The sequence below is a fragment of the Tachypleus tridentatus genome, chromosome 2 (genome assembly GCF_004210375.1).
Source record: "Tachypleus tridentatus isolate NWPU-2018 chromosome 2, ASM421037v1, whole genome shotgun sequence".
In the NCBI taxonomy this organism is placed as follows: domain Eukaryota; kingdom Metazoa; phylum Arthropoda; class Merostomata; order Xiphosura; family Limulidae; genus Tachypleus; species Tachypleus tridentatus.
Genome location: NC_134826.1, coordinates 31,627,630 through 31,653,440, shown reverse-complemented (window position 1 = coordinate 31,653,440; position 25,811 = coordinate 31,627,630). Strand labels below are relative to the sequence as shown.

The following is a 25,811-nucleotide window of genomic DNA, read 5'->3' as shown; positions in this document are numbered from 1 at the left end:
CAGTACAGCAAGAAGACGATAAAGAGGAAGAGCCCCAGTAGAACGATGAACAGAAGCCAATAGGCAAAGAAGGAAGGAGAAAGAACACAAACAGAGGATGGTTGTCAAGGGAAAAAAATATAAGAACACAAACCAAAGCTGGAAGCTATGTAAACATGAGACAGAAGAGTATGTACAGGACAAGGATAAAGGTGCGAAACAGAAAGAGGGGGCAAAATGATCTGGAGAAAGGAGAAAATATGTTGAAAGATAAAGAGAACATGAAACATCAATGTCAAATAAACAGACCACTGATGTCCACAGGCAATTGAATGAAGGAAAGCATAAGAAGAAACAAAGGGAACTGGAAGTGGTTTGATTGAAGGCAAAGCAAAGCAATGTAGAACCACAATAATATCCACACATGGAAGGTTAGCCCACCACAGTAGATAACATCAACAGCAAAAAAAGAGTAAGAGAGGTAACTACCTGTGGGATCAGGAAAAATGAATGGTGTGGAACACGAACAAAAATATGAAAATCAGAGACCAAGGAAACAAAAAAACCCTAATCCAAAAGATAAAAGAGAAAATCCTCACAGCTAATAACAGTGCAGTGATTAGGGGAAATCACTTTACACAGTAAAAAACAGTAAAAAAATTGCATTATACTGAGAAACTTCTCATGTAATTATTTGCATGAGAAACACACTGGAATCAGTCAATTTCAAGAGAAGGGACATGTAAGGCTTGTGGCATACATAAATTTTCTGCTTATAGAGGGCAGCACTAAACAAGGACAGCTATTTAAGAGTGGAGGTAAATTACCTTATTGGAAATCAATATTTATGTTCTTTATCAAGAAATTAACTAATGTATAATACTTAAGGTTGAATTATAATTTGCAATTTGATACCAAACTTATTGACATATATTCACAAAAGAGTAATTCAATAAAATTTTGAATGTAATTCTTATCACTTATAATCTATCCCAGACAAGTCTCCAATTTATTAGGCTATGTATTGCAATTTGAAATTGCCCAACATTTCAATTTAGAAGTTAATTCAATGTTGATATTTATGAAATTTATGATATTTGTCAACAAGATTGATACACACAACTTTCTTTCTTAACATGAATATATTTTAATATACAAACAATATAATAAATAAATGGTTATTACAAATAATAATTTATACAAAAGTTTTACAAATTTATAAACAATACTGAGTCTTCTATCTGGTCTGGAACTGAATACTTTATCAACAGTTCACAGTGAGCAAATTAATCCTATGTTGATACATGAGTGCACTTCAATTGATGGTAATTGAATGCAAGTTTTTATTTTTGCTCAGGTTATATGATGTCTTTTTAGAAATACTAGCATCTGAGGTTAATTCATTAAAGTAACTGTTTGTAATGTTCAAAATCTATAGAGGTTCCTAGTTAAACATTTGTCATTTCACAATTAATAAACATTTATCACAGTTATAGTTTCCAAAATGTATAGTATACTAATTTTAACAAACCAATAATATTAAACTGTCTCTTGGCACATTGATTTATAAACTTTTAGGGTAAGATTTTCAAAAGCTCAGTTGGCAACAACATTCAAAGATATGCTAGTGCTTTCATAAAACATTTTATTCTTACACACGAAAATCTACAAATTTAAAGAATAGTTGGGACTTTCACAATAGACACTTAACAACACAAGTTACATGAATTTCTAAATATATATTAAACTGAAACAACTGCTTGTTTGTTTTGAATCTTGCATAAAGCTACACAAGAACTATTTTTACTAGCCGTCCCTAATTTAGCAGTGCAAGACTAGAGGGAAGGCAGCTAGTCATCACCACCAACTCTTGGACTACTCTTTTACCAATGAATAGTGGAATTGACCATCACATTATAATGCCCCCACCATTTTATACTTAATTAATAAAAAACAAAATCTAACTTTCTAATTTTGTATCTTGGGAAAGATGCTGGTCTTGTACCCCACTTACATATTAAGTGTGTAACAAATATTTTTTGAAAGAAAGTTACAGAATTACTAGAGAACCTACACCACCATCAGTTGAAAAATATGTCAGATTCATTATTTTTTGTTGATTTTGGTAGAATAATATTTTGCATTTTGATAATTGATATATTTGTAAGCTGTGTGAGTTAGTTCTGAAAAGTAAAAATGCATATGTGATCACTTAGTTATTCAAAATCAAAGAAAACACAAGTGTATAAATTGTTTGAATAATCTTCATTTTAAAATACATTTGGTTGTTAAATATCAACTAAATGCATACACATATATAAAAAGAATAAAAATCTCATAATAATCAATAATCTCACACTAATATCATTTAAAATTGAAGTTTAAGAGTTTTTAATTGAAAACTACTCAGTGCAACTTACATCTCCAACTGCCGATACACAAATGTATTAGTTTTTAAATTAAAACTTTATAAAACAAATGTCAGTACTTACTGGCTTGGAGATCATTAAAGTTTTCATCTTCAGCCCAACATGAAACACCAAAAGGTGGTTGAGTCGTTAATAACACTAGTTCTTTCTTCATTCTTGCAATACGTTGCATGTTTGACAATCTATGTCAACTGGACAGAACAATAATAATAAAAAAATATCATTTTACTAAATAAAATGCAAATCACATTTTAACATGAAATATTGTGTTAACTTTTGGCCAGATTATCACAAAGTCACTAAATTGTCAGAGGGGCTCTAAAAAGGAGCTACCTGGATTACTTAGAAGATAAGTTGAAATTTTGATACAATTTTGCTAAAGAGAACAAAGGCAGTCTTGGGAACATGATGGACATTTAAGTTTCTTAGAAATTTGAAATCCATAACTCAAAATTATGTTTTCAAAAACCTCTGTAGGCAGTAGGACAAGCTGCCTTAAATTCAACTTTTGAAAACTCATCCAAGTTCAGTTAAGGCATTTTAATTTTTCTAATATGCTCAGCCTATGGACTAATTTGCCATCAAGTTTTAATAGAAGCTGTAACATGGGTGGATATTAGAAAAATTTTCTAAATGTAAAAGATGCCACAGTTAAAAATAGAATAGTCTATATGGGACAAGTCACCTCATGGAAATGAAATAATTCTCCAGACAACTTGCTTTCTGGGTGCTGAAGGTCAGAATGTTAATATATAGATGGCACTGAGTATCATTACGAAAGTGTAATTGAAGGTAATATAAATTTTCAAAATTAGAATAAAGTTACATTGCTTAACAAATGCAACAAATCAACTTTACAGAAATACTTCTCTTCCATATATCTAAGTGTCATTTAGTACCTGATTTGTAGCCTCTGCAACCTTTCATGGACTGATGAGACAGATTACCAAGTTTGTGAGAAATTTTCTGAACACAGAAAATATTATTAATGATAATACTGATGAGACAGTTCCCTGATAAATAAATAAATGATATTTCACACCTCAAACTAGCAGTCTTAGACTCTGCTGCAATTGAGTGTTCATATGAAAACCACATCATTTATACTTTAGAATTGCTTTCCCCTTCAGAATTGAATTTTAAAAATTTTCATTTTATCTGTTATTCTGACAATTTTTTTCTATAGTCATTTACTGTAACCTTAAATATTTTTATAGAAGCACCCTTTTTTGTAACCAATATTTTAGTACATGCACAAAAGGAAATTTTGCTATATTTTCTTCCCTTTATTTCAAGTTACCTTTTCATACTTTTTCATTCACTCCCACTTATTTCATAATTTAGTTTCATTTATCTGTATTTTATTGTAATGTTTGTTTTGCACACACAACAGCTTTTAACATGCACTTAATTTCATTTCTTTATTCTGTTACTGACACTTGACTTCTATTCATTTAATACTTATAACAATCATAAACAACTGTGTCAGTTGAAATAATTTCATAATTATAAAATAAATTTAATGTTAGCCATCTTTTGTTAATGATTTTTCATTAGTGACATTTTTCCTAATTCTAACGTAACTAGATACAAGTTGGCTAGAAACAAACACAACGAACACCCTCTGACAATAAAATACATCACAAGTTCATTACATTACAAATTATAGAACACTAATCAATAATACAACCATCTAAATATTTATAGATTAATTCTCAATAATTTTTATTACAAACATGGTTTTTCAATGGGTGTAAAAAGAAAATTAAGGAAGTAATATTTCTAACAAATTTTATTCTTTGCCTTTCTGATAACAATTAAATTCAAATATATAGGTTTAACTGCATTTTTCACTGGGAAAATTAAAATATCACTTTCATCTTCAGTATCTGTATATGTTAGTTTACATGTAAAGTTTCTGTCTAAAAATTGTATATGTTTAATATATATCTAAAAATTACAACACTAATTCAGAAATGAAGAACACTGATGAGTACTATATGCTACCTTACAAATCAAAACTCAAAGTACTAATTATCTGAAACATACTAGCTCTTCTACCTTAAAAATTAAAGATTGAGTTTAAAATTAGATCTTTCACAAATTGTAAAATCATTCATTCCTAGAGCAAAAGCTTTTAGTTTAATATTCAAAAAATATATCAACCATAGTTCTCAATCAATAGAGTAAAATTTTTAAGTGTAGTAGGTTTAATGAGCTTTTTTTACACAAACCTATGTTACACTATTGGAATGGGTGAAAATAACTGAATATCATCTTTATATTTAGTTGCCATTACTGTTTTTGATGCAAGTCAAACAGACTTTTTTGATTCAAAAAGCTGCATTTATTTCTACAAAACAGATAACAATTTTACAGCTAGAATAAATGCAATGTTGCAAAAACTTGAGATTTACAAATACCAAATTTAAAATCAAAAATTGAACTGGCTCAATTCATGTGCTGAAGCAAGCATTTAGGCCAGTTCTGGTTTTAAAACAAATTATTGAATCAGCATCAAAGATTACAGTTTGGAAATGAACTGCTACATTAGGAAAATAAATAGACTGAAAAAATTAAGTGGTTGAGGTACATTTTGACTGGAGCCCAAATAAAATTGAAAGAAAAACTATAGTTTACCAGCCTCTAAACTGAAATTTAACAAACCTCACAAATAGTAGTATGAATACAGTTCATGGCAAAAAAGACAAGAATACATGTTTTATAAAAAAGGATTTAAGTATGCTCGATATCAGATAAGTTAGCCTATATTTAGATTTTTATTGAATACAAGATAATAGGACATAATAAGCATTATCACTGACTACAAGGGGAATCCTGGAATGCTTATATTTATCAGGCACTGTAAACTATTAATTCCAAACACAGAAGTTCAGACCCTTATTAATGACAGCTCAATAAAGTTAAAAGGTAGCTAAACTCTTGTCAAAGATATTTATCCCTAACTATAAAGTGGGCAAAATAAATAAATAGTGTTGTCTGGTATACCTTTACCAAAAATCTCATCTACACTTTATCTCTGCAAAGTGACCCTAACATTGGTTTTTGGCAAAGTGTTAAATAGCATGTGCAAACACTGATTTCATAAGCCAATCATCCTGTTAGAAGACTAAACCTTTTTTAATACTAACCTATCTTTTTGAAATTTTAAATTAATAGTTTCTGTTTCTACTGCCTTCAGAACACAGCACAGAGAATTTCCCTGAAAAAAAGAGCCACCAGAATGTTAACACTATGCTTATTATAACTCCAAATTTACTAAGTGTATCTTTAAAGAATTTTACATGCTTTTAGTAAACATTACAAATTTCTTGTGCACAAAAAAAATCAGGATTTGTCTGATAATTTACTAAGACAGTCTGAGTGAAAGATGAATTTTCATATTAAGAACAAAAGTACTTTTATCCATCTCATTGTTTTCACATTTCATTTGCATGGCCTCCTAAATAAATATCAAAAGTTAACTGTAACAAAATAAATTTATACTGAAATTGAAAGTTGAAAATTGTGAAATGAAATGAATACCTTTATTTATTCTGTGAATGTTTCATCAATTGTCCTATCTTAAATTCAGTTATCTTCACAATTTCAACTGTTAACCTTTTAAAATATTTTTAAATTTATATTTATTTTTTGTCCCAACTTGCAATATGCACACAGTTTATGCATCTGTAAAAGTAATAATCACAGCATGAACAAGTCAACAAATCTCATATGTAGATGTACTTCACAAAGTTCACTCTGTGAGCACTTATACTCAAATAAGCAATTCTTTAGAATGTATTTCTTTTCTTTGTTATATAAACAAACATTAATATACCTTTTTAACAAGCATTTTTAAACACAAAAGATATGTCACCCACTAGAATGTTCCAAAGCTACTATAATTTACCAGGTTTTCTAACCAAGCAATAAATGTTTTAAAAAATTTTGTTAATGCTCAGTATATATCAACAGTACTTCATCTCAACAAAGCTTTTTGATAGAAGTTAAACACAACAGTTGTAAAAATAAGAAAAAATTGCTCTTTCTGTTGATTATAAATATGCCCATTAAATACAGACACAGGTTTAAAAAATTGTTTTGGAAGCTATGGAAACCTAAGAAGGGCTTCTTTGATGGACAGATTTACTGATATTTCAGCAAATAAAGAAGTTAAAATTTTTCTTTCTTGCTTGTGATAATATATAGTATTTGTCTGTGATTAGTTGAACAATGAAAGCCATATTAGGAAAGATATAAAATTCATAAGGGAGAATTCTGAGACACACACAGAAGATTGAGGAGTTTTTAATATCTTTTGTAAATTAACACTTACATAATATAAAAAGTTGTTTGTAGACATTTTGATGTAAAATATGACATACATTGAAAATAAACTGGTTTTATTAATTGCCTGCAAAATGCTATGGTATACAAACTTTAATGTGGTACACTGTAATAGAACAAAATACTAAAATATTTTTCTTACATAACATTATAGTCTATCTCCATCAAGGTATTACTTACAGTACAAGGTAACCCACAAGAATCAACTAGCTCTAATAAAATTAAATATCATCTGCCCAATTTGCCCAGTCCCTTCCCCAAACAACAGTATTCTCTTCATACCCAAACAGAGTAGGCAATGAGTAGAAGTTGCTAATTAATCATAGGTTTATTAAATGATTATTCTCATGAGAATAATCTCTCTCTTTACAGCTTATTATTAATTAAAGGATATGTTCAAATTACTTGTATCTATTGTAGTAGAAATCTTTAGGTACAGTAAACTAATATTTAGTATTGTTTTTAATAAGCAAAACATTTTACTTGAAAACCTCATGAAATATTTATTTATATTAAAAACAATTCAATAACTTCAGCAGAGTATCTTGCATGAACCTGAATGGAAAAAGACATGAAACAGTATTAATTACATTTTTCACTTGTAACAGGTTTTTGCACTACTTTGCATATACAATAGTTAAGTATTAACAAAGTTACTCTTAACTTATTGTACCTGAAAACAAAATTTCTTCCAATTACTCTAATTTCTTCACCAAATTAATTTTTGGCACAGTTTTCAACAAATCTTATATATTTGTTCTATTTCAACAATTTTAATTCAGCAATGTTTTAGACCAGTGGTTCTTAACCTTGTTGGATGTACTGAACCCCGGAAGTTTCATACTTGCATTCACTGAACCCTTCGTAATTGGAAAAATAAAATATGATTTTTTTCAAATTCAAAACATAAGTAGATATTTTATTAGTGCACAAAATGAACTATGCATCAGTTGCACACAATATCATTGTGTTCAAAGAACAAAACCAACAAAACATGGATTTCACACAAAAACAAAAACATAACTCAATGAATATTTACTGCAAATCAATGTGACTTTTGCTGTTGCCTTTCAGAGACAAGTTCAGAAATGCACGGCTTCACCTTGGGAAGCGCCACTCTCATATCATTTTCGCAACAAAGTCTGTTCCTTTTCTTTGTTTTTATGTCTATTATCCTCAAAAAAATTGCTCACAAAGATATGTTGTAACAAACGGTATGAGTATCTCAAGGGCTTTCTTAGCAATACGAGGGTACACTACGATTTGGTGACACCAAAACGTTAAGAGTGTTGTTGTTCTGAAAAGTTGCTGTTGAACCTGGCTCTGCTGAAGTTCAATGATTTCGTTGAGGTATTCATCATTGACATCTGCTGTCACAACACTAAACGTGAACGGCTGTCTCACCCATGCTGGATATGACTCTCTAGTGGGGAAGTATCCCTCAAGATACTTTGCGAGCTCATCTAAGTGCATGGCAATTGCTTGCTTCAGTTCCCCAAGTACAAAAATGTCTCCAATTTCAGACACATCTTCGATCTTACTTACACAGTCGTCCAGCAAGGGAAAGTTTGCAAAGTTATCATTCTCTGTTCATCGTTTCCATAACAGTAGCTTTTTTTGAAAAGCCTTCAGATTTTCTTCCACTTCGATGATGTTGACTCCACTGCCCTGCATCTGTTGATTGAGATGATTGAGAGCATTGAAGATATCGGCCATGTATGCCAAAATAAGAATGAACTCAGAATTTTCGAAGCAATCTGCATGACGATGTTGGTGCTCTCCGAAAACAGGGCTAATTCCACACACATGGCAAAAACACGATTCAGTACCTTTCCCCGGGATAACCACCAAACGTTAAAATGGTACAGAAGTACCTCAAATTCAGAGCCCATTTCATTACACAGCTCTTTGAAGATGGGGTGCTTCAGGACACTATTTTGCACAAAGTTCACACATTCCACTACAATTTTTAATACTTATGCCAGTTTTAAAGGCAAGGCTTTTGTTGCCAATGTATGCCTGTGCAGAACACAGTCACCAGCACACCAAAACCAGAGTTTCATCCCAGCATGACTGGAGCTCCATCCAAACAAACTGCAGAAACCATATCCCACAAAAGATGGTTGTCTCTGAAGAAGTCATCCCCAAGTTTCTTCACGTCCACTGCCTTAGTTGTTGTTGTAGGAAGCTTACAAAATAAAAAATCTTTTATCTCATCGTTCTTCACATAGTGCACAAATACAACAAGCTGGCTTAGATTAGAAATGTCGGTAGTCTCATTGAGTTGAAGGCTGAATTTTGCTGGGCTTGAAATCAGATCTGCAACTACTTGAGCCAAAATGTCATCACTCATGTCATCTATTCTGCTGCTGATGGTGTCATTTGAAAGAGGAATTTGGGATAACTTATTTTCAGCAGCTTTTCCCAGCATGATATTCACCATCTTCAATGCAGCTGGTTTTACGAGTGCTTCACCAATGATGTGTGGTTGTTTGCCCTGCTTTGGGATCAAGTACGCAACTTTGTACGATGCTGTGAGGATCGGTTTGTAGATGGGTACAAAGCCGAGAACAGGCAAAGTAGCATTTTCCTCGAACCTTGGCTCTCTTTACCTTGAATTCAGCAAGCATTGTGTTCTTGTATTTCCCATCTCCATGCAGCTTTAGAGAGTGTTCTCTTAATTTTGCTGGTTATAGACTAGAATTGCTCGACTTGGCATTACAAATCATGCATTGAGGACGCTGACTCCCATCATGTTCCACGTAAATCCATATTGTATGTATTCGTCTGACCGCTTTCAGTTTTTGCTCAACATAGTTGGTATGAAAGGTTTGAAAGATCAGGAAAAAAATCACAAATGACGAATGATTACTACAGTCACAAGTCGACTGCTAAGATAACGTAGTTGCCTGCAGCACAGATATTAAGGCCAAGTGATGTGATGTTATCAGCTGCAGCCAACGATGGCCAAGTGGAGCATAACGTCACAAATCATAAGAATGGGATGAACGGAAATGGGACACACACAGTGTGTCTTAACCTCCACTGAACCTCTGAGACTGACTCACCGAACCCCTGGGGTTCGATTGAACCTAGATTAAAAATCACTGTTTCAGACATTATTTTTTATTATTTTCTAAATGTTATTTAGTTCAAATCATGAAGAAATTTTTTATAAAAATTTAATTTATTCACAACTCCAAGGAGTTTCACCTGTAAATAGCACATGTTAGTTTTTCAAGAATCTTTTGTCTACTGATTATTGGATATCTCATGTAAGTATTTTCCAATTTGGAACAACCTGACTCTTAGCCCTAGTCATACTACACACTGTGCTCAGCTGTCTACCTGTGAGATTAAAGAGGTTTGGGCATTCTGTCATTTGATTCACCTTAGTAACACATTTGCACACAGGAAAGGGCTCCTTATGACATTAGTATCTTCTAATGAACATAGAGTCCTGACCCATTTAGCTACCCCTTTCCCTTTTGATACAGTTTTCAGAAAGGAACTCCTCAAAGGTGAGAAAACTGATCTTTTAAGAGAGTCTAAGAAGAAAATGAACAAGAACCTCAAGCCTAAACAAGAAACTCAAAGATTTGGATATCCAAGAAAAAATGCTTCAGCTCGATTATAAGCCAAGTTGAGGATGAAGTATACCTTGCATCATAGTGAAGTTAAGACAAAAACATTTTCAACAAGGACTTAGATAACAAAGGAATGAAGAAAAACACAGTATTCTGAAAGGGAAGGTAAAGAATAATAAGAAATAAGAGAGAGTGAAAAAGTAACATACATGAGGAGAAAGAGTCTGAAAAAGCCCAAGACTGCATGTAAGTTTCCACATGCAGCTGTATAATAGTTTTCACTTCCCCTGAGAGATGAAGAAGCAACCAATACCATTTTGGTAGTCTATCAAGAGTAAACAAATTCCAGGTATTCAACATAAACAGTATGGAAATAGCTTTTTCTGTATATTTAAGCTGTTGAAAATTGAAGTTACAAAATCTACAGAGGAAGAGTTGTTTGAAAATCAAAACAAAAAATAGTTCCAGAACAGTTGGTTTTATATATACAGTTCAAGCAAATGTTTATGATGAGAAATCTCACACAGTTGAAACAAGAAACATCATGAAAGTGTCAAATCACAAAATGATGATTGAACGATGGACCAGCTGCTCCAGGAAGTGGTGTTGCACTCTCATTAGTGGAGATTTATTGCATGGTCATTTTTATGCAACAATGCAGCAGTATCATGAGATTAGGTGTGAGCCTTAAGGTTAGAGGTTAGCAAAAAGAAAAAGAGCCTAGGAGCAGTAAATTACCATATAAGACAACTGGCCCATGTACCAACTTGTAACATGGATAACTGACAGAGTTACAAATTACTGTCAGTACCTTTTGAACATTGTCTTATATCCATGGCTCTTAGGATGTTTGTTACTTTACAGCAGAGAATACTCACCACTTAGCAACTGGTAAACTAAAGGAAATTTTCATTTAGATTGTAAATAATAATAATAAAACCACTGGATAACTTTATCCAACATATATCATATGAAAGGAACAATTCATACACATGACAGCTTCGAATGTGACACAGCCGATAAGCAGCTCCAGAAGCAGATAGCCTGTCTTCTCTATTCACAACAAAACCTTTTTGTTCTTGAACATACAAGTATTCATAGACAAACAAGTAATAATGACTGTTGCAACTACTGCAGCAACTTCACTATGTTATAACACTCCACCTCACAATTGTATTTTGGGGCCAATCTTAAATGCAGCGGCATATGAAAACAGGTTTCATAAAGGTCAGTATGTCACCATTTCCATAAGGTGTCTTACCTTTTACAGTCTTACCAAGATGGACAGTGCACTCTGTATGTAAACAGTAATAATTTGGAGGTGATAATCCTGTAGCTACTGTAGTACAATGTTACAAGGATAAGTGTATCATTTACATGTTCTAAATGTTACTAAAATATGGAAAAGATATAATATACTACTAAAACGTTTAACAGATTTTTCCAGACAGTACAATGAATATGCCCCATTGCTGCAATTTTTTAAATATTCTTTATATTAGAATCTTTTAATGATTATGTTTCAGTGCATTTTACAAAGGAATATAAATAAAGTCATTAAAAGGTTCCAATATTCTTTATATCAGAATAAGTACAATCTAAAGACCAGTTTACTGCCTCCTTGTTTTAAGGATTAATTTCTTTACTTGTACCTAGATCCATTAGTTTAAATTAAGCTTACAGTTATAGAAAACTTATAAAATAAATCATCTTAAATACATTGTATTATTAACATGATGTATAAATACATGGGAAGAATAGTTATTGTCACTTCTAATATAAAGTTCTAAGTCCTATATAATTAAACTTAATTGCTATTGTATAAAAAAACGTAGTAATAAAAAAACAACTATTTTTTAAACATTAGGCTTAACATATATGCAAAAACGGCTCGTTTGGGTTGAGAAAATATTTTACCTAGAACCCAACCGAGCCGTTTTTGCATATATATTTCTCTACAAGTGGGTTTTCTCGACATCACTAATTAGGCTTAACAGTAGTAGTGTTGATAACAGAATACTAGTTTTTGGTATTGAGTATCTGCTTTCAGGTTATAAATATTAGTACAATGGTTAACACTAGTGTAGGAATTAAACATTAACAGTTTGTAAGGTGTAATGGGTGCAATGAATGGGTTTTACTTGGGAACTCAGGACTATAATGTACTTTTATAATGTAAAGGAAGCTAGTAATGAAAATGTGCAATGTTTATGTTGCATTTGTAGGTTGGAGAAGTACGAGACTATCCTAACTAAACTAGAGGTGATAGACAAAGAAAAGTAACACAGTGAGAAATGTCAAGAGGATTTCAGGATGAGCTTATGATTTTACATACAAGGAATTAACACCTAGCAATGATGTTATAAGGAGTACTACTAAGGCTAAAACTAGTGGATTTAATTGTAATGAGCTTCTTCTGTTAAGAAAACGATTTTAGTCCACAACTTTTGCACATGAGGAACTATAAGAATGAAGGAAAACAAAATCAACAGTGAAAGATATGGATGATAAACTTAATGTTATCAGTGATTCTTTGATAAGGCATGTAGATAGGATAGTTTGTGGAGAAAATAAGGAGAGAAGTAATAGATTTTCCTACCTGGAGACAACAGTAGAGGATATAACAGACAGCACAGGAGATATAATAAAAATGGCCAACAGAGATGCTATTTTTGTTGTGCATGTAGGGGATGATGATGCAAAGGTATGTCAAAAGGAGCAAACTAGTAAATTCAAGGGGTTAACAAAAGCATTTTAGGAAAAGTGCATAACTTCATTTTGTCAGGGATTCTGCCTAGAACTAACAGTGGGGCTGAACTTATAAGTATGTCACTTGAACTAAATGATAGGCTTGGGTTAGTACATAAGGAAGAGCAGATTGACTGGTTGGACTTGTGGTATCAGTTCATTGCAAGAAAGAAGCTTTTTGGAATAGATGGTTTACATTTAAACAGGATAGAGGCTGGCTTGTTTGCTAGGGCTATTAATTCAGTTGTAAAGGAAGTTTTAAACTAGAACTAAAAAGTAGTGACAGCTAAGATAAACTACATCCAAAAAGAATAAGCAGAAAAGATTTTAGCATAGAAAACGAGAATAGAATAAACTATTAAGGTAGGCTTAATTGTTACTATTATAATGCAAGAAATATAACAAATGAAACAGATTACTTTAGAACACTGATAGGAATGAAGGATTTTGTTATAATGGGAGTAACTGAAACATGGTTGAAGGAAGATTTTAAACACAGAAATGTCTTTAAAATATGGACTGGATAATATATTAAAGAGAGAGAGAGAGAGAAAAGTGGCTTTTTATGTAAAATGCAAGTTGCATCCTGTTGAAATTCAGAATATTAAAGGTAATATCATAGGATTGAATCCATTTGGGTTTCTGTTAGTAAATGTAATTGGAAAATAATTTTAGTGGGAATTTGTTACAGACCACCAAATGATATAGATTAAATTAGTGAAAAACTTTCACAATGAGATTAAGATTTCAGCTGTTCATGAAGTCATAATTATGGGTGATTTAAGTCAAACCAACAAGAAAGATTTTGGCAAACTGTTCAGATGGCTTTCTTCACCAATTAATTACAGAACCTACTCATGACAATGCTATTTTAGATTTATTGTTAACTTCAAATGTAGAAATGATCAAAAGAGTAGATTTAAAAAAAGCAAACTCCCTTCTTCCATTGACCTGATCCCACAAGACCTACCAGCCAATCTTCCCCTCCTTACATACCAACTCAAACTTTGCATTTAACTCAACTGACCGACTTATAACTTCATCCTCACTGTTAATTCAAAAACTATTCTGTCCACATGCCTTTTCACAGAATTACTAACAGCTATAGCCTCTTTATCATAGATATCCTTCTCTGACTCTTTTGTTTTCCTTCCCTTCAATATTTCTTATTTGCAGATGCCAAGGGCTGAAATTTGTTGCTCAATAGAATACGGTCATTATGATTAGATTTACTATATTTTACTCCAACAGTACTCCTAACTTCTTGAAACTTACTGTTAGCTGATATATCCCTTGCAGATAAAAGTTTAAGCTTGTCCTGAAATCCTGGTACAAGTTCCCACAATCTTTGCTTCTCTTTATCTGTTGCCTCTACTTTGATTAGGACAGCCTCCAATTTCTTCTCCAACCTACAAACTCTACATAAAAATTGCACATCTTCATTAGTAGCTTCGTTAAAAGTATATGCAATTCCCAAATAAAACATATTCATTGCACCAATTACACCTAATAAACTCAAACACATTCTAGCTGCACAGTTCAGCAAGTTTATCATTACATAAACTTACTTAAACTAATCTGAAAACTGGCCAATCTGATCATTATTTTGCCACATGATTACATCATATAGTATTTGCCTAAGGTAGTGTGTTTCAATTGGCTTTATTATAAGTCTGGTTTAAGTAATTGACTTTCTATCTCTTGTTGCTGTTAGCTCAAAGTAGTTACTGATCTCTCACCTATCTCCTTTTAAATTTATTTTAACTGAGTGTTAGAAATTTAGCTATTGTTGGAACCATTTATAGTTTGATACAATTTTTTTCATTTAGAATCCTATATTAAAGTTTAAAGGCCAGTACTTTTTAGTACTATTCAAACTTAATCCAATTGTGGTTTTAATTTCTGAGCACTGAAGAACTAACATTCCTTATTATGATTAAAGTTTTAGATATGTCTTTGTTTTACCACCACATGGTGCACTTCTTTAGACTTGTCATTGTAAAGCTAAACAAATTGAGCAAATCTTTTCTGTGAACTCAAGTTTATGGATATTGATTTAAAAACTCTTTTTTGTTTTATTACAGTCTTGGTTGTAAACTTTATTTTGATTTTTTTTTCAAATATTCTTAAAAACAAAATTCCCCGAATTAATAAATAAACTAGTATTACTGAAATAGTGTATAATTGATATGTAGTTATGTGTAATTTCAGACATGATGGTGGGTAAAACAAAATATGTAGCCCAGCTAACAAAATAAATATTTGCTGGAAAATTCTTATCAATCCTAAACTGTAGCTACCAGTTTGACCACCAACCTTTATTTCATTCCTTTATTCACACTAAGGTATTTTTGATTACATGACTTTTTGTCAAAGCTTATAAGCAAACCCCACAAAATAAAAAAGTAACTATTTAAGGGAAGGTTTTCTTCTCTAGCACAGTGTTAATAACTTCCTTTAGAGTAACACCATGGAATCTAGACTTACAGTTTGTTGTCATTCCTTCATGCACTAAGTACAGTTGTATCAAGCATCATTATTTACACTAATTGCTTAAACCAATATTACTTGATGCTAAATGCTTTTTAATAAGGAAAATTTCATAACATTTAGCAAATTTGTACTTAAAAAGGTGTGATAAATGTTTGTTTTTCAAAAAACAAAAGGAAGTAAAATGTATGAAGGTGAAACAGAAAGAAACCTAAATAGTGTTTGTTCATGTTTGTGTGTATGTACAGAAATGAGAATATTAAGAGTCAAGTAAAATAAAACAAAATCAAAAGGAAGGGCTGCATTAAAAACAGCAAATCCAAACTTCTGATGCTAATTTGTTATAGCCAAAAAGAAGCCAAAACCAAATTAAAATTAAAAAACACTGCACCAATTGAAATTATCCTAGGGTACAGGCTATAATGTGGGATATAGAACGTTCCCTAGGTTTTGGAGATGACTGAAGAAGTAGGACACACAATGTGGTGGGAACACTGTATATCAGTCTTAACCTCCACTTGCCAGTTTCACATAAAGAAATAAAAATTATAGAAACAGAACTTAGAAATAAAAAATTGGAGAGCGAGATGCAGGTGCTCAAGCTCACAGCGTTCCACATCTATATCACCTTTCACTTCCTGCAGACAGTTGAGGGAAGATGACTGCTCTCCAAAGTAAAGATGTTTGAGACAAAATAAAAATTAGGTACTACCAGTAAATTAACTAAATTCACTTCTTGAAGTTAGCATTCCAACCCCCATTATGGTAGAAAAGCACTAACTGTTACTACAGTAAACAAATTATACTAGTATAAAGGGCCCAATCAGTTATCTAAACTAACTAGTACAACTTCTGACCACTACCAATTAAGTCTGCTGTAACCACCAATTTTCATACTCTTAAACAAGTTTTAATATGCAGTAAGGTGTTCATCCACGTAAAGTGGTGCAAATTGTTAAATGGCCTTATTCACAACTAAAAATAGTTATCAGAAACTTTTAGTAAAATTTCTTAATTTCTTTATATTTATTTAATACGTTATTAAATTTATTACATAATATTTTAATAATTTTATTTAAAGTTTCTTTGTTAAATCCATTTAATATTAATTTTGTATCACTCTTTCAACATTACTAATAAAATATTGTAATTTATTAACAAATTTCACAAAAGTTACTATCAATAGGCTACCTGTGCTTTACCCACCACAAGTATCAAAACCCAGAGTTTTGATTGACTGCAGACATATTACTGTGGCACTGGGAAGCTCCAATTCAGATAAGAAGAGGTAAGACATCAACATGTAAGTTACAAATATGTCAGTGTACTGTGTCCATATAGTATGTACTTACAAACAGGCAGGTTTTGTCTGTGGCCTTTTTGCAGCTACTGTATCTATTTCATTATGTTATGGAATTCAACTGTATTTGTTTTTGTACTAGTAGAAATACAAAAGAACATGAAGGCATGTTTTGCAAGGAGTAAGATAATGCCATTTTTGTTAATTAAGTAAGAAATAAGACACCAGTATGTAAGCTACAAACCATGTCAATGTACAGTGTATGTCAACAGTGTATTCTGTAAGATATGATGCTAAGGTAGTTTTATGATGCAAAAAAAGTGGTACCATCAACACGTTGAAATAATGAAAAAGAACTATTCAAAAATAATTATTGGTCTTTCCCTTGTTAAAATTTGAAAACCTGTTATAATGTATGTTTTACATCCTTTTCAGGGTATTTTGTACAAGCTTGGTATTATTATATACATTTCACAGTTCAAATATAGCTTTTATTTTATATTTCACTACTTTCTTTTATTGAATTCCCCAGCTAAAAAAACTGATCATAAAGTGCATTCAAACCTACAGTTAATGTTTATTGGCCCATGAAACTGGTCAAAAGGTTTTTAAGCCAGCAATTAGTTTCTACTGTCTGAGAAATAATTTGTCATGAGTATTGTAAAGAGCTTCATGACAATTTTATAACTGTAACATATTTCTAGAAATGCTAAAATTCTCAAGTTGCAGATTTAAGAATTTCTTAGAATATTTAATCTGTTTAACCTTAAAGTTTTAACTCTGTTGTTAAAATCCAGAGTTATGTATCTCTATTTAACAAACAAATAACAGCATTAATAATACAAAGATTACAACAATATAACAATTTACAGTATCATGCATATTCATGACAACTTGAGTATGTTGTGGCATGCAGCCTACAAGATCTTGGTTCAGTCTTTCAATATAATTGTATCTTTAACTTGAAAAAACAAAAACGTGCAAATATAATTAGGACAGACTCATCTGCTGCAAAAACAAAAGTAAATCATAAATGTAACAAAACAAAGCAAAGCACAGTTAATACATTACCATTACTAAATTACAGTCTGGTATAATTGAAAGATGAAGTGAAAAATACAAATTTCGAGTAATCACAATTTAAAATTTTATATGTAGTTAACAATTAAATTTTAATTTGCAACAAATGCATAAAAACACAAGAAGTATACAAAAAGTCACAAAAAAAGTGTTAAAAATGACTAATTACCCTAGTAGTATTACTAGGGCTACTAATTTGTATTGTTAGTATAATTATTATGAATGCATTTTATCTGTTTTTCTTTACATGTTTCGATTTTTCTCTGTTCATGGCTAATTCTGTTATTAAGAAATATAAACATTCTAAACAGGAAATTTACTTTAATTTTTCATACAACACCATTTTAGTTATAAAACATAGTAGAATTTTCAGTAGAAAACCTGATAAGCTCAGAAATAACAAATTTAATAAATAATACACAGATATAGGCCACTTATATTACATAAAATAAAATTTATGAAATATGTTTGTTGGAAATGAGAAATAAATAAAGTTACTACTATTACTATGTAAAAACAGACATTGGATGAAAACTGAAAGATACGATGGAAATGTTGACGAGTAACAATATTTTGTTGCACATGGCTTCTAATTTCAAAATACGTGCACCTCTCCATTACAAAAAAAATAAAATGAAATATTTTAAGGAATAGAATAATAAATTCAACAAAACACATCACTTCCACTAACACAAACTTATGCTCCCTACTTACATGTTATCGAAACGAATTGCTATATCTAATTCCGAAACACTTGAATCTAAAAAGTTATATAATACTATTTGAAAATAACATCCAATCCTGTACAAAAGTAAAAACAAGCAATACTGTACAAACACACCTACGCGAAAAATATCACAAAATCGACAGAATATGATGAATTGAAATAAAATATGAAGTTCATCGGGAATAAAAAACACATAACACCATTTCTAAAATATTATATTTTTTTATTTTAAAAAGTGGGAATAGGGATCTTTATAAACATTCAGAAACCACATAGATAATTTTAAATTGAAAATGCAATTGTTAAAAAGTAAACAAACAAGCTTGTGGTTTTACATATAATTTTGACATTATTTTCTCATTCTGAGTGTCGCGGGTTAGCGCCCGACTCGCGCCAATATGCCCGCCCTAGCCGTGGGGCGTTATAATGTTACGGTCAATCTCACTATTCGTTGGTAAAGAGTAGCCCAAGAGTTGGCGGTGGGTGGTGATGACTAGCTGCCTTCCCTCTAGTCTTACACTACTAAATTAGGCACGGCTAGCACAGATAGCCCTCGAGTAGCTTTGTGCGAAATTCCAAAAAACAAAAACAAACATTATTTTCTCAAGCTACAAATCCCTATTTTGACTTCATGTTTAAAAGTTGTAATATTTAGTAGAGTCAAGATATAAATTCGTAGTTTGAGAAAACGTATTTATTACTTTTGAATTTCGCGTCATGCAACACAAAGGCTGTTTTAGTAGTGTAAGACTAGAGGGAATGTAGCCAGGCATCACTACTCACCGCCAACTCTTGGGCTACTCTTTTACCAACGAATAGTGGGACTGATCGTGGCATTTAAAGTCCCTACGACTGAAATGGCGATCATGTTTAGTATAACGGGGATTATGCGTCGAGCGCCTTAAACACCCGGTCATACTGAGCTTGTTTGAGTAAATAATGTCAACATTATGTCTCAGACCTTAAGTTTATTTGCTTACGTTTTTTACGATTCCATTTTTACTTTAAGCTGTTTATCTTGTTTCTGTATTTTTGAAGGTCTCTATTCTCCCTTTTTAAGTTAACAATTTTTAATAATCTTGTTTCTTCATCTTTTATATCCACCATGGACATAAATTTGTATAATAGCAACACTGTCCTAATTGAAACAGTTGAATATGTGCCACCCAGTAACATACTACTGACACCTACGAGGGCTGTTCAAAAAATACGCGGACTGACGTCATAAAACAAAATGTACTTTATTTAGAAGTTACAGGTCTCGGACCCCTCCAAAGTACTCTCCTCCCCAACGCACACACTTATCCCAACGGTGTTTCCACTTGTTGAAACAGTCCTGGTACGCTTCTTTTGTAATGTCCTCCAGCTCCTTCGTCGCATTTGCCTTAATCTCGGGAATCGTCTCAAATCTTCTTCCTTTCAAGGGTCTTTTGAGTTTGGGGAACAAGAAAATATCTCAAGGAGCAAGGTCAGGTGAGTAGGAGGGTGGGGAAGAACAGTGATCGAGTATTTGGCCAAAAACTCACGAGTTCTGAGGCACAAATTTCGCAGCAACGCGGCGCATCTTCAATTTTTCAGTCAAAACCTCGTAACAAGATCCAAATGATATCCCACACTCTTCAGCAAGCTCCTTGACAGTCAGACGTCGATTTGCCCGCACCAGGGTGTTTTGTCGACGTGTGGGTCGTCAGTTGACGTGGAAGGACGTCCAGGACGCTCATCATATTCAATGGACTGTCGACCATACTTAAAACGTTCATGCCACTTGAAACATGCCGTACGCTTCATAGCAACATCACCGTAAGCCGTGTTAAGCATAGCAAAAGTTTCAGTTGCAGAGTTTTCAAGTTTAACACAAATTTCACAGTGAGTCGTTGCTCCTTCAGGTCATTCATTCTGAAATCCGCCAAACGAAAAAAATCGCGCTTCACTTAAAACCGCATAGCTAATACACAAATGAAGATATCTGCAATCGGGAAATGGCGTCGTAATCAGCTGATCTGTGCGAACCTAGCGACACCAAGCGGATTCTCCTGGAACCAACTGGAGCCGCGCAATTCAAATAGTCCGCGTATTTTTTAAACAGCCCTCGTATTTGGGATACCCGTTACGACAGCCCGTTATGTAGCTTTGTTTGTTTATTTTGAATATCGCGCAAAGCTACACCAGGGCTATCTGCGCTAGCCGTCCCTAATTTAGCAGTGTAAGACAAAAGGGACGGCAGCTAGTCATCACCACCCACCGCCAATTCTTGGGCTACTCTTTTACCAACGAATAGTGGGATTGACCGTCACATTATAACGCCCCCATGGCTTAACGGGGAAACATGTCTGGTGCGATCGGGATTCGAACCCGCGATCCTCAGATTACGAGTCGAACGCCTTAACACACTTGGCCATGTAGCTTTGTGCTTCATAACAAACAACAAATATCAGATGAAATATATAAATAGGTGGTGTATGTGACAAATATACTGTTATATATCAATGTTTGTGTAAGTTAATGTTACGGTCAATCCCCCTATTTATTGGTAAAAGAGTAGCCAAAGAGTTGGCGGTGGGTGGTGATGATGACTAGCTGCCATCCTTTAGTCTCACACTGCTAAATCAGGGACGGCTGGCGCAAATAGTCCTCGTGTAGCTGTGCGCGAAATTCAAAACCAAACAAAATATTTATAAATATATATAATTTATAGTGTTAAATATGTTAGAAATCAACTAGAAAAAGAGCTTGGTGTTCTAATTAATAAGTCTTTTTAAGCCATTAAAGTAATGTGTTATTGCTAGGGGCATGGAAAATAGAATTTTATCATGTATCTAGAAAAATACTATGCACAAATCTAAAGAGTTTATAATTTCATTCTTACATCTCATCTGTTCGACTGTACATAGAGTAATGTATTCAGTTTTAGGCTCCTTACCTTAAAAAAATTGATTTGTAGGAAATGGTCAAAAAGAGGCTACGAGGATGATACCTGCAATATAGACGTAGTTATAGAGGAGAAATTAAGATTTTTAAACTTCTTTTTCCTTGAAAATAGAAGAGTTAGAGGGAATGTTATTCAGGTAATTACGATTGTTAAGGGAATCGATGGTGTCAATGCATCATCTTTTTTTTTCATATTTAATAGTGAGAATGTTATTTAGAGAGAATTTTATAGTATTTTACTACTAATAGTTAATTTTTAATTTTTTTAGTGCTTAGTTGAATTTTGTTGATTGTGTGGCCAAGATAAACCAAAGGGTTTGTTTGTTTGGGAATTTCGCACAAAGCTACTCGAAGGCTATCTGTGCTAGCCGTCCCTAATTTAGCAGTGTAAGACTAGAGGAAAGGCAACTAGTCATCACCACCCACCGCCAACTCTTGGGCTACTCTTTTACCAACGAATAGTGGGATTGACCGTCACATTATACACCCCCACGGCTGGGAGGGCGAGCATGTTTAGCGCGACGCGGGCGCGAACCCGCGACCCTCGGATTACGAGTCGCACGCCTTACGCGCTTGGCCATGCCAAGCCTAACCAAAGGGCATCCTGTTCGCCTTTCATGCTTTGTTACAATATATTAAAGCTATTTCAAGGTATTTCTTTTCATGTAAATGGTGCAAAATCTCTATATAAGTGTTCTAGCTCTCAGTGAATTCCTCTTTTCGGCCTTGAACTCAGTCCAATGACTAGCTCTATTCTCATTGGGTCAAAATTACTGGCACAGCTTACCATGACTGTATTCTAATTCCAAGTATTTAATAGAGTCAGGGACTGAAATAGCCACACTCAAGATCATTTACTGCCTTACTTGTTTCCGAGTCCAGTAATTCCAAATGGTAATGTGCTAGAAACGTTTCAGGAAATAGTCCAGGTGGAAAAAGATTTCTTTTGTCTCACCATAATGACATATGAGCGTTGCATAAACCTTTCTTCTGCAGATTTACCGCCAACACAAGACTAAGACGTCTTAAAGTTCGTTGACTTTGTATATTAAGAATACTCAGGGGTTTCTATACTCTATAATACACATGGAAGCATAAGGACGAGTTACTGTAGATAGCTCAACCTTGGGCTCTGTGACACCAGATCGGCTCATGACTTATGCTGCTCTAGCAGTATGTATCTTATCTTAAAGAGGTTAACAGCCACCAATGCATTACCAGTAAATGCTTGATGTGCCACTTCTACTCTTTTTTTCCTCAAGTGGTATTAACTTAAAGCTTGGGAGTCCTATAGAGATTGTCCCAGTCTTGGATGTACCAGTCCACACATTATTCTGATGACCTTTAGCCGTACTTGCCTCCTTGGTTATTTTGACTGTACTAGATTCTGATCGTTTTCTTTTCTGCGTCTGTTGACACAATGAAAAGAATATCAGGGGCCTATGCTTTGTTTGTTTTGAATTTCGCGCAAAGCTACTCGAGGGCTATCTGCTCTAGCCGTCCCTAATTTAGTAGTGTATGACTAAAGGGAAGATAGCTAGTCATCAACATCTACCGCCAACTTTTGGGTTACTTTCTTACCAACGAATAATGAGATTGACCCTCACGTTTTATAACACCCCCACGGCTAAAAATACGAGCATATTTGGTGCGACGGGGATGGCAACCTGCAACCATCAGATTACGAGTCGAACACCATAACCTACCTGACATATTCAGCATTGAAAAAAAAATGTGATGTCTGGGAGAAGACTTCTCTGAGGCCTGAATACTCGCTCAAACAGCTATACAGTGGTACCTCGGTTCTCGAACGACTCCCTTCTCGAACAATTCGGTTTTCGAATATATTGTTTGAGAAAAAAGTGTCTCGGTTGTCGAACATAAACTCGGTTTCCGAACCAAGTTGTCGAGGCCCGAACCCTGAAATAACCCGACTGATGACCCGAACGATCCTTCGACCATTTTCGGCCCACGCCAAACTTGCCCAAAACATTTTACCCACACCTGTCGCTAAGTCCACACCCCCACTAAAATCTGCTGTGAACGTTCTCGTTTTTCTTTTTTCTCTAAACATTCTGATTAAATAAGTCACCATTGGGTCAAAGAAGGATAATAAAAGCAGCAAACCCAAAATAAAAGTTGTTAGAGCCACAATAGAGATGAAAAAAGATCTCATAGCGAAGTATGAGAGTGGTGTTCGCGTGTCTGACCTTGCTACACAGTTTGGTATGGCGAAGTTTACGGTCTGCATCATACTGAAAAATAAAGAGGTCATCAAAGGAACTGATGTTGCAAAAGGAATAACAGTGCTTACGAAACAAAGATCATAAACAATGGAAGAAGTAGAAAACTGTTGTTGATTTGGGTAAACGAGAAACAGTTAGCTGGTGATAGCATTTCTGAAACAATTGTTTGTGAGAAAGCAAAGCAGTTGCATGTTGACCTCCTGAAAAACACCCCTGGACCTGGAACAAGTGCTGATACAAGTGATGCCTTTAAGGCTAGCAGAGAGTGAGTTGAAAAATTTAGGAAGAGAAGTGGCATACATAATGTGGTGAGACATGGGGAGGGTGCCAGTTCTAACAAAGACGCTGCTGATAAATTTGTTTGGGAATTTAAGAATTATATAGAAAGCTGAGGGTTTTATTCCCAACAAGTGTTCAACTGTGATAAGAAAAGAAAAGCCAAAGAGGACCTACATCACCAAGCTGGAGGAGTCACTGCTAGAACACAATTTAATGAAGGACAGGCTAACTCTATTGTTATGTAGTAATGTAAGTGGGGACTTAAAACTTAAGCCTTTGCTTGTGTACCATTCTGAGAACCCGAGGGTTTTAATAAAAATAATGTCCGGAAAAGTAAACTAAGTATCATGTGGCAGGCTAATAGTAAAGCATGGGTAACCAGGCAGTTTTTTATGGAGTGGGTCCATGAAGTGTGTGCCCCAAGTGTAAAGAATTGTCTCACGGAAAAACAGTTGCCACTCAAGGCTCTTCTTGCGATAGACAATGCATCTGCTCACCCACCAGGCTTCGAGAACGGGTTGATGGAGGATTACAGCTTCATTACACTGAAGCTCTTGCCCCCTAACACGACTCCTCTCATTCAGCCCATGGGCCAGCAGGTCATATCGAACTTCAAGAAACTCTACACTAAAGCACTGTTTCAAAGGTGCTTTGAAGTGACCTCTGACACAGAATTAACCCTCAGAGAGTTCTGGAAAAATCACTTTAATATCCTCCATTGCTTGAGGATCATAGACAAAGCCTGAAGGGAAGTGTCTTTGAGGACCATGAACTCAGCCTGGAAGAAATTGTGGCCAGACTCAGTAGCAGATAGAGACTTTGAAGGTTTTGAGGCTGAGCCTGTTGTCGAGGATATTGTCTCACTAGGCAAGTGTATGAGCTTGAATGTGAGTGGTGATGATGTGGAGGAGTTGGTGGAAGACCACAACACTGAGCTCACCACGAAAGAACTCCAAGACTTTCAGAAGGAGCAGCAACAGAAGGCAACTGAGAAAGTGTCTTCAGATGAGAAGGAGGAAAGGGAGAATGTTCCTAGTTCACTGATCAAGGAAATGTGTGTGAAATGGGGAGAGTTACAAAGTTTTGTGGAAAAAATTTCACCTTGACAAAGCTGTATCAAACCACAGCATAAGCCTGTTCAATTACAATGTCATATCTTACTTCAGAAACATTTTAAAATGCAGGCAGAAACAAACATCATTAGACAAGTTTTTAGTGAGAAATAACTCTAGTGAGTCTCAAGCAGGTTGTAGCGGTGCAAAGAGACAGAAAAGAGAAAGAATACCAGAAGGAAAGCTACCTGACGTTTTTATGGAAGGTGACTCCCCTTCCAAACAATAATAGCCCTCCTACTCTCCACGTTCCTCACCACCTTTCACTCATGCCATCAGCTCTCCTCAGCACAGGTAAAATGCAGTTAAATTTTCATTTATTGTTTTTTTATTGTGTTTATAGATTTTGTGGTTGACTTTATGCATCTAAGTATTATTATACAGGTATAAATAAGCAATATTTTTACTTAAAATGCTTCATAATGCGTAATTTTTGGAAATCTCTAACGGATTAATTTAATTTATAGTATTTCCTATGGGAAAAATTGATTCGGTTTTCGGTCAGCCTTCTGGGAATAAGTTCGAGAACCGAGGTACCACTGTATTTCCTCGGTGA

At 33.8% G+C, this 25,811-nt stretch overlaps 1 protein-coding gene across 3 annotated transcripts in view; it reads right to left on the bottom strand.

Moving 5' to 3' along the window:
- The window catches only part of LOC143240355 (ubiquitin-conjugating enzyme E2 T-like), a 57,614-nt gene extending 38,800 nt beyond the window's left edge, over positions 1–18,814 (bottom strand). For 2 of the 3 annotated variants that reach the window (XM_076482672.1, XM_076482685.1), the window contains exons 1-3: positions 18,678–18,814; positions 14,369–14,511; positions 2,472–2,599 (exon numbers count right to left, since the gene is read on the bottom strand). In XM_076482672.1, the coding sequence (XP_076338787.1) occupies positions 2,472–2,580 (109 nt within the window). In that variant the 5' untranslated portion in view covers positions 2,581–2,599; positions 14,369–14,511; positions 18,678–18,814. The remainder of the gene's footprint in view (positions 1–2,471; positions 2,600–14,368; positions 14,512–18,677) is intronic. The other variant, XM_076482676.1, reaches the window with a different exon arrangement.
- Positions 18,815–25,811: the final 6,997 nt, after the last annotated feature.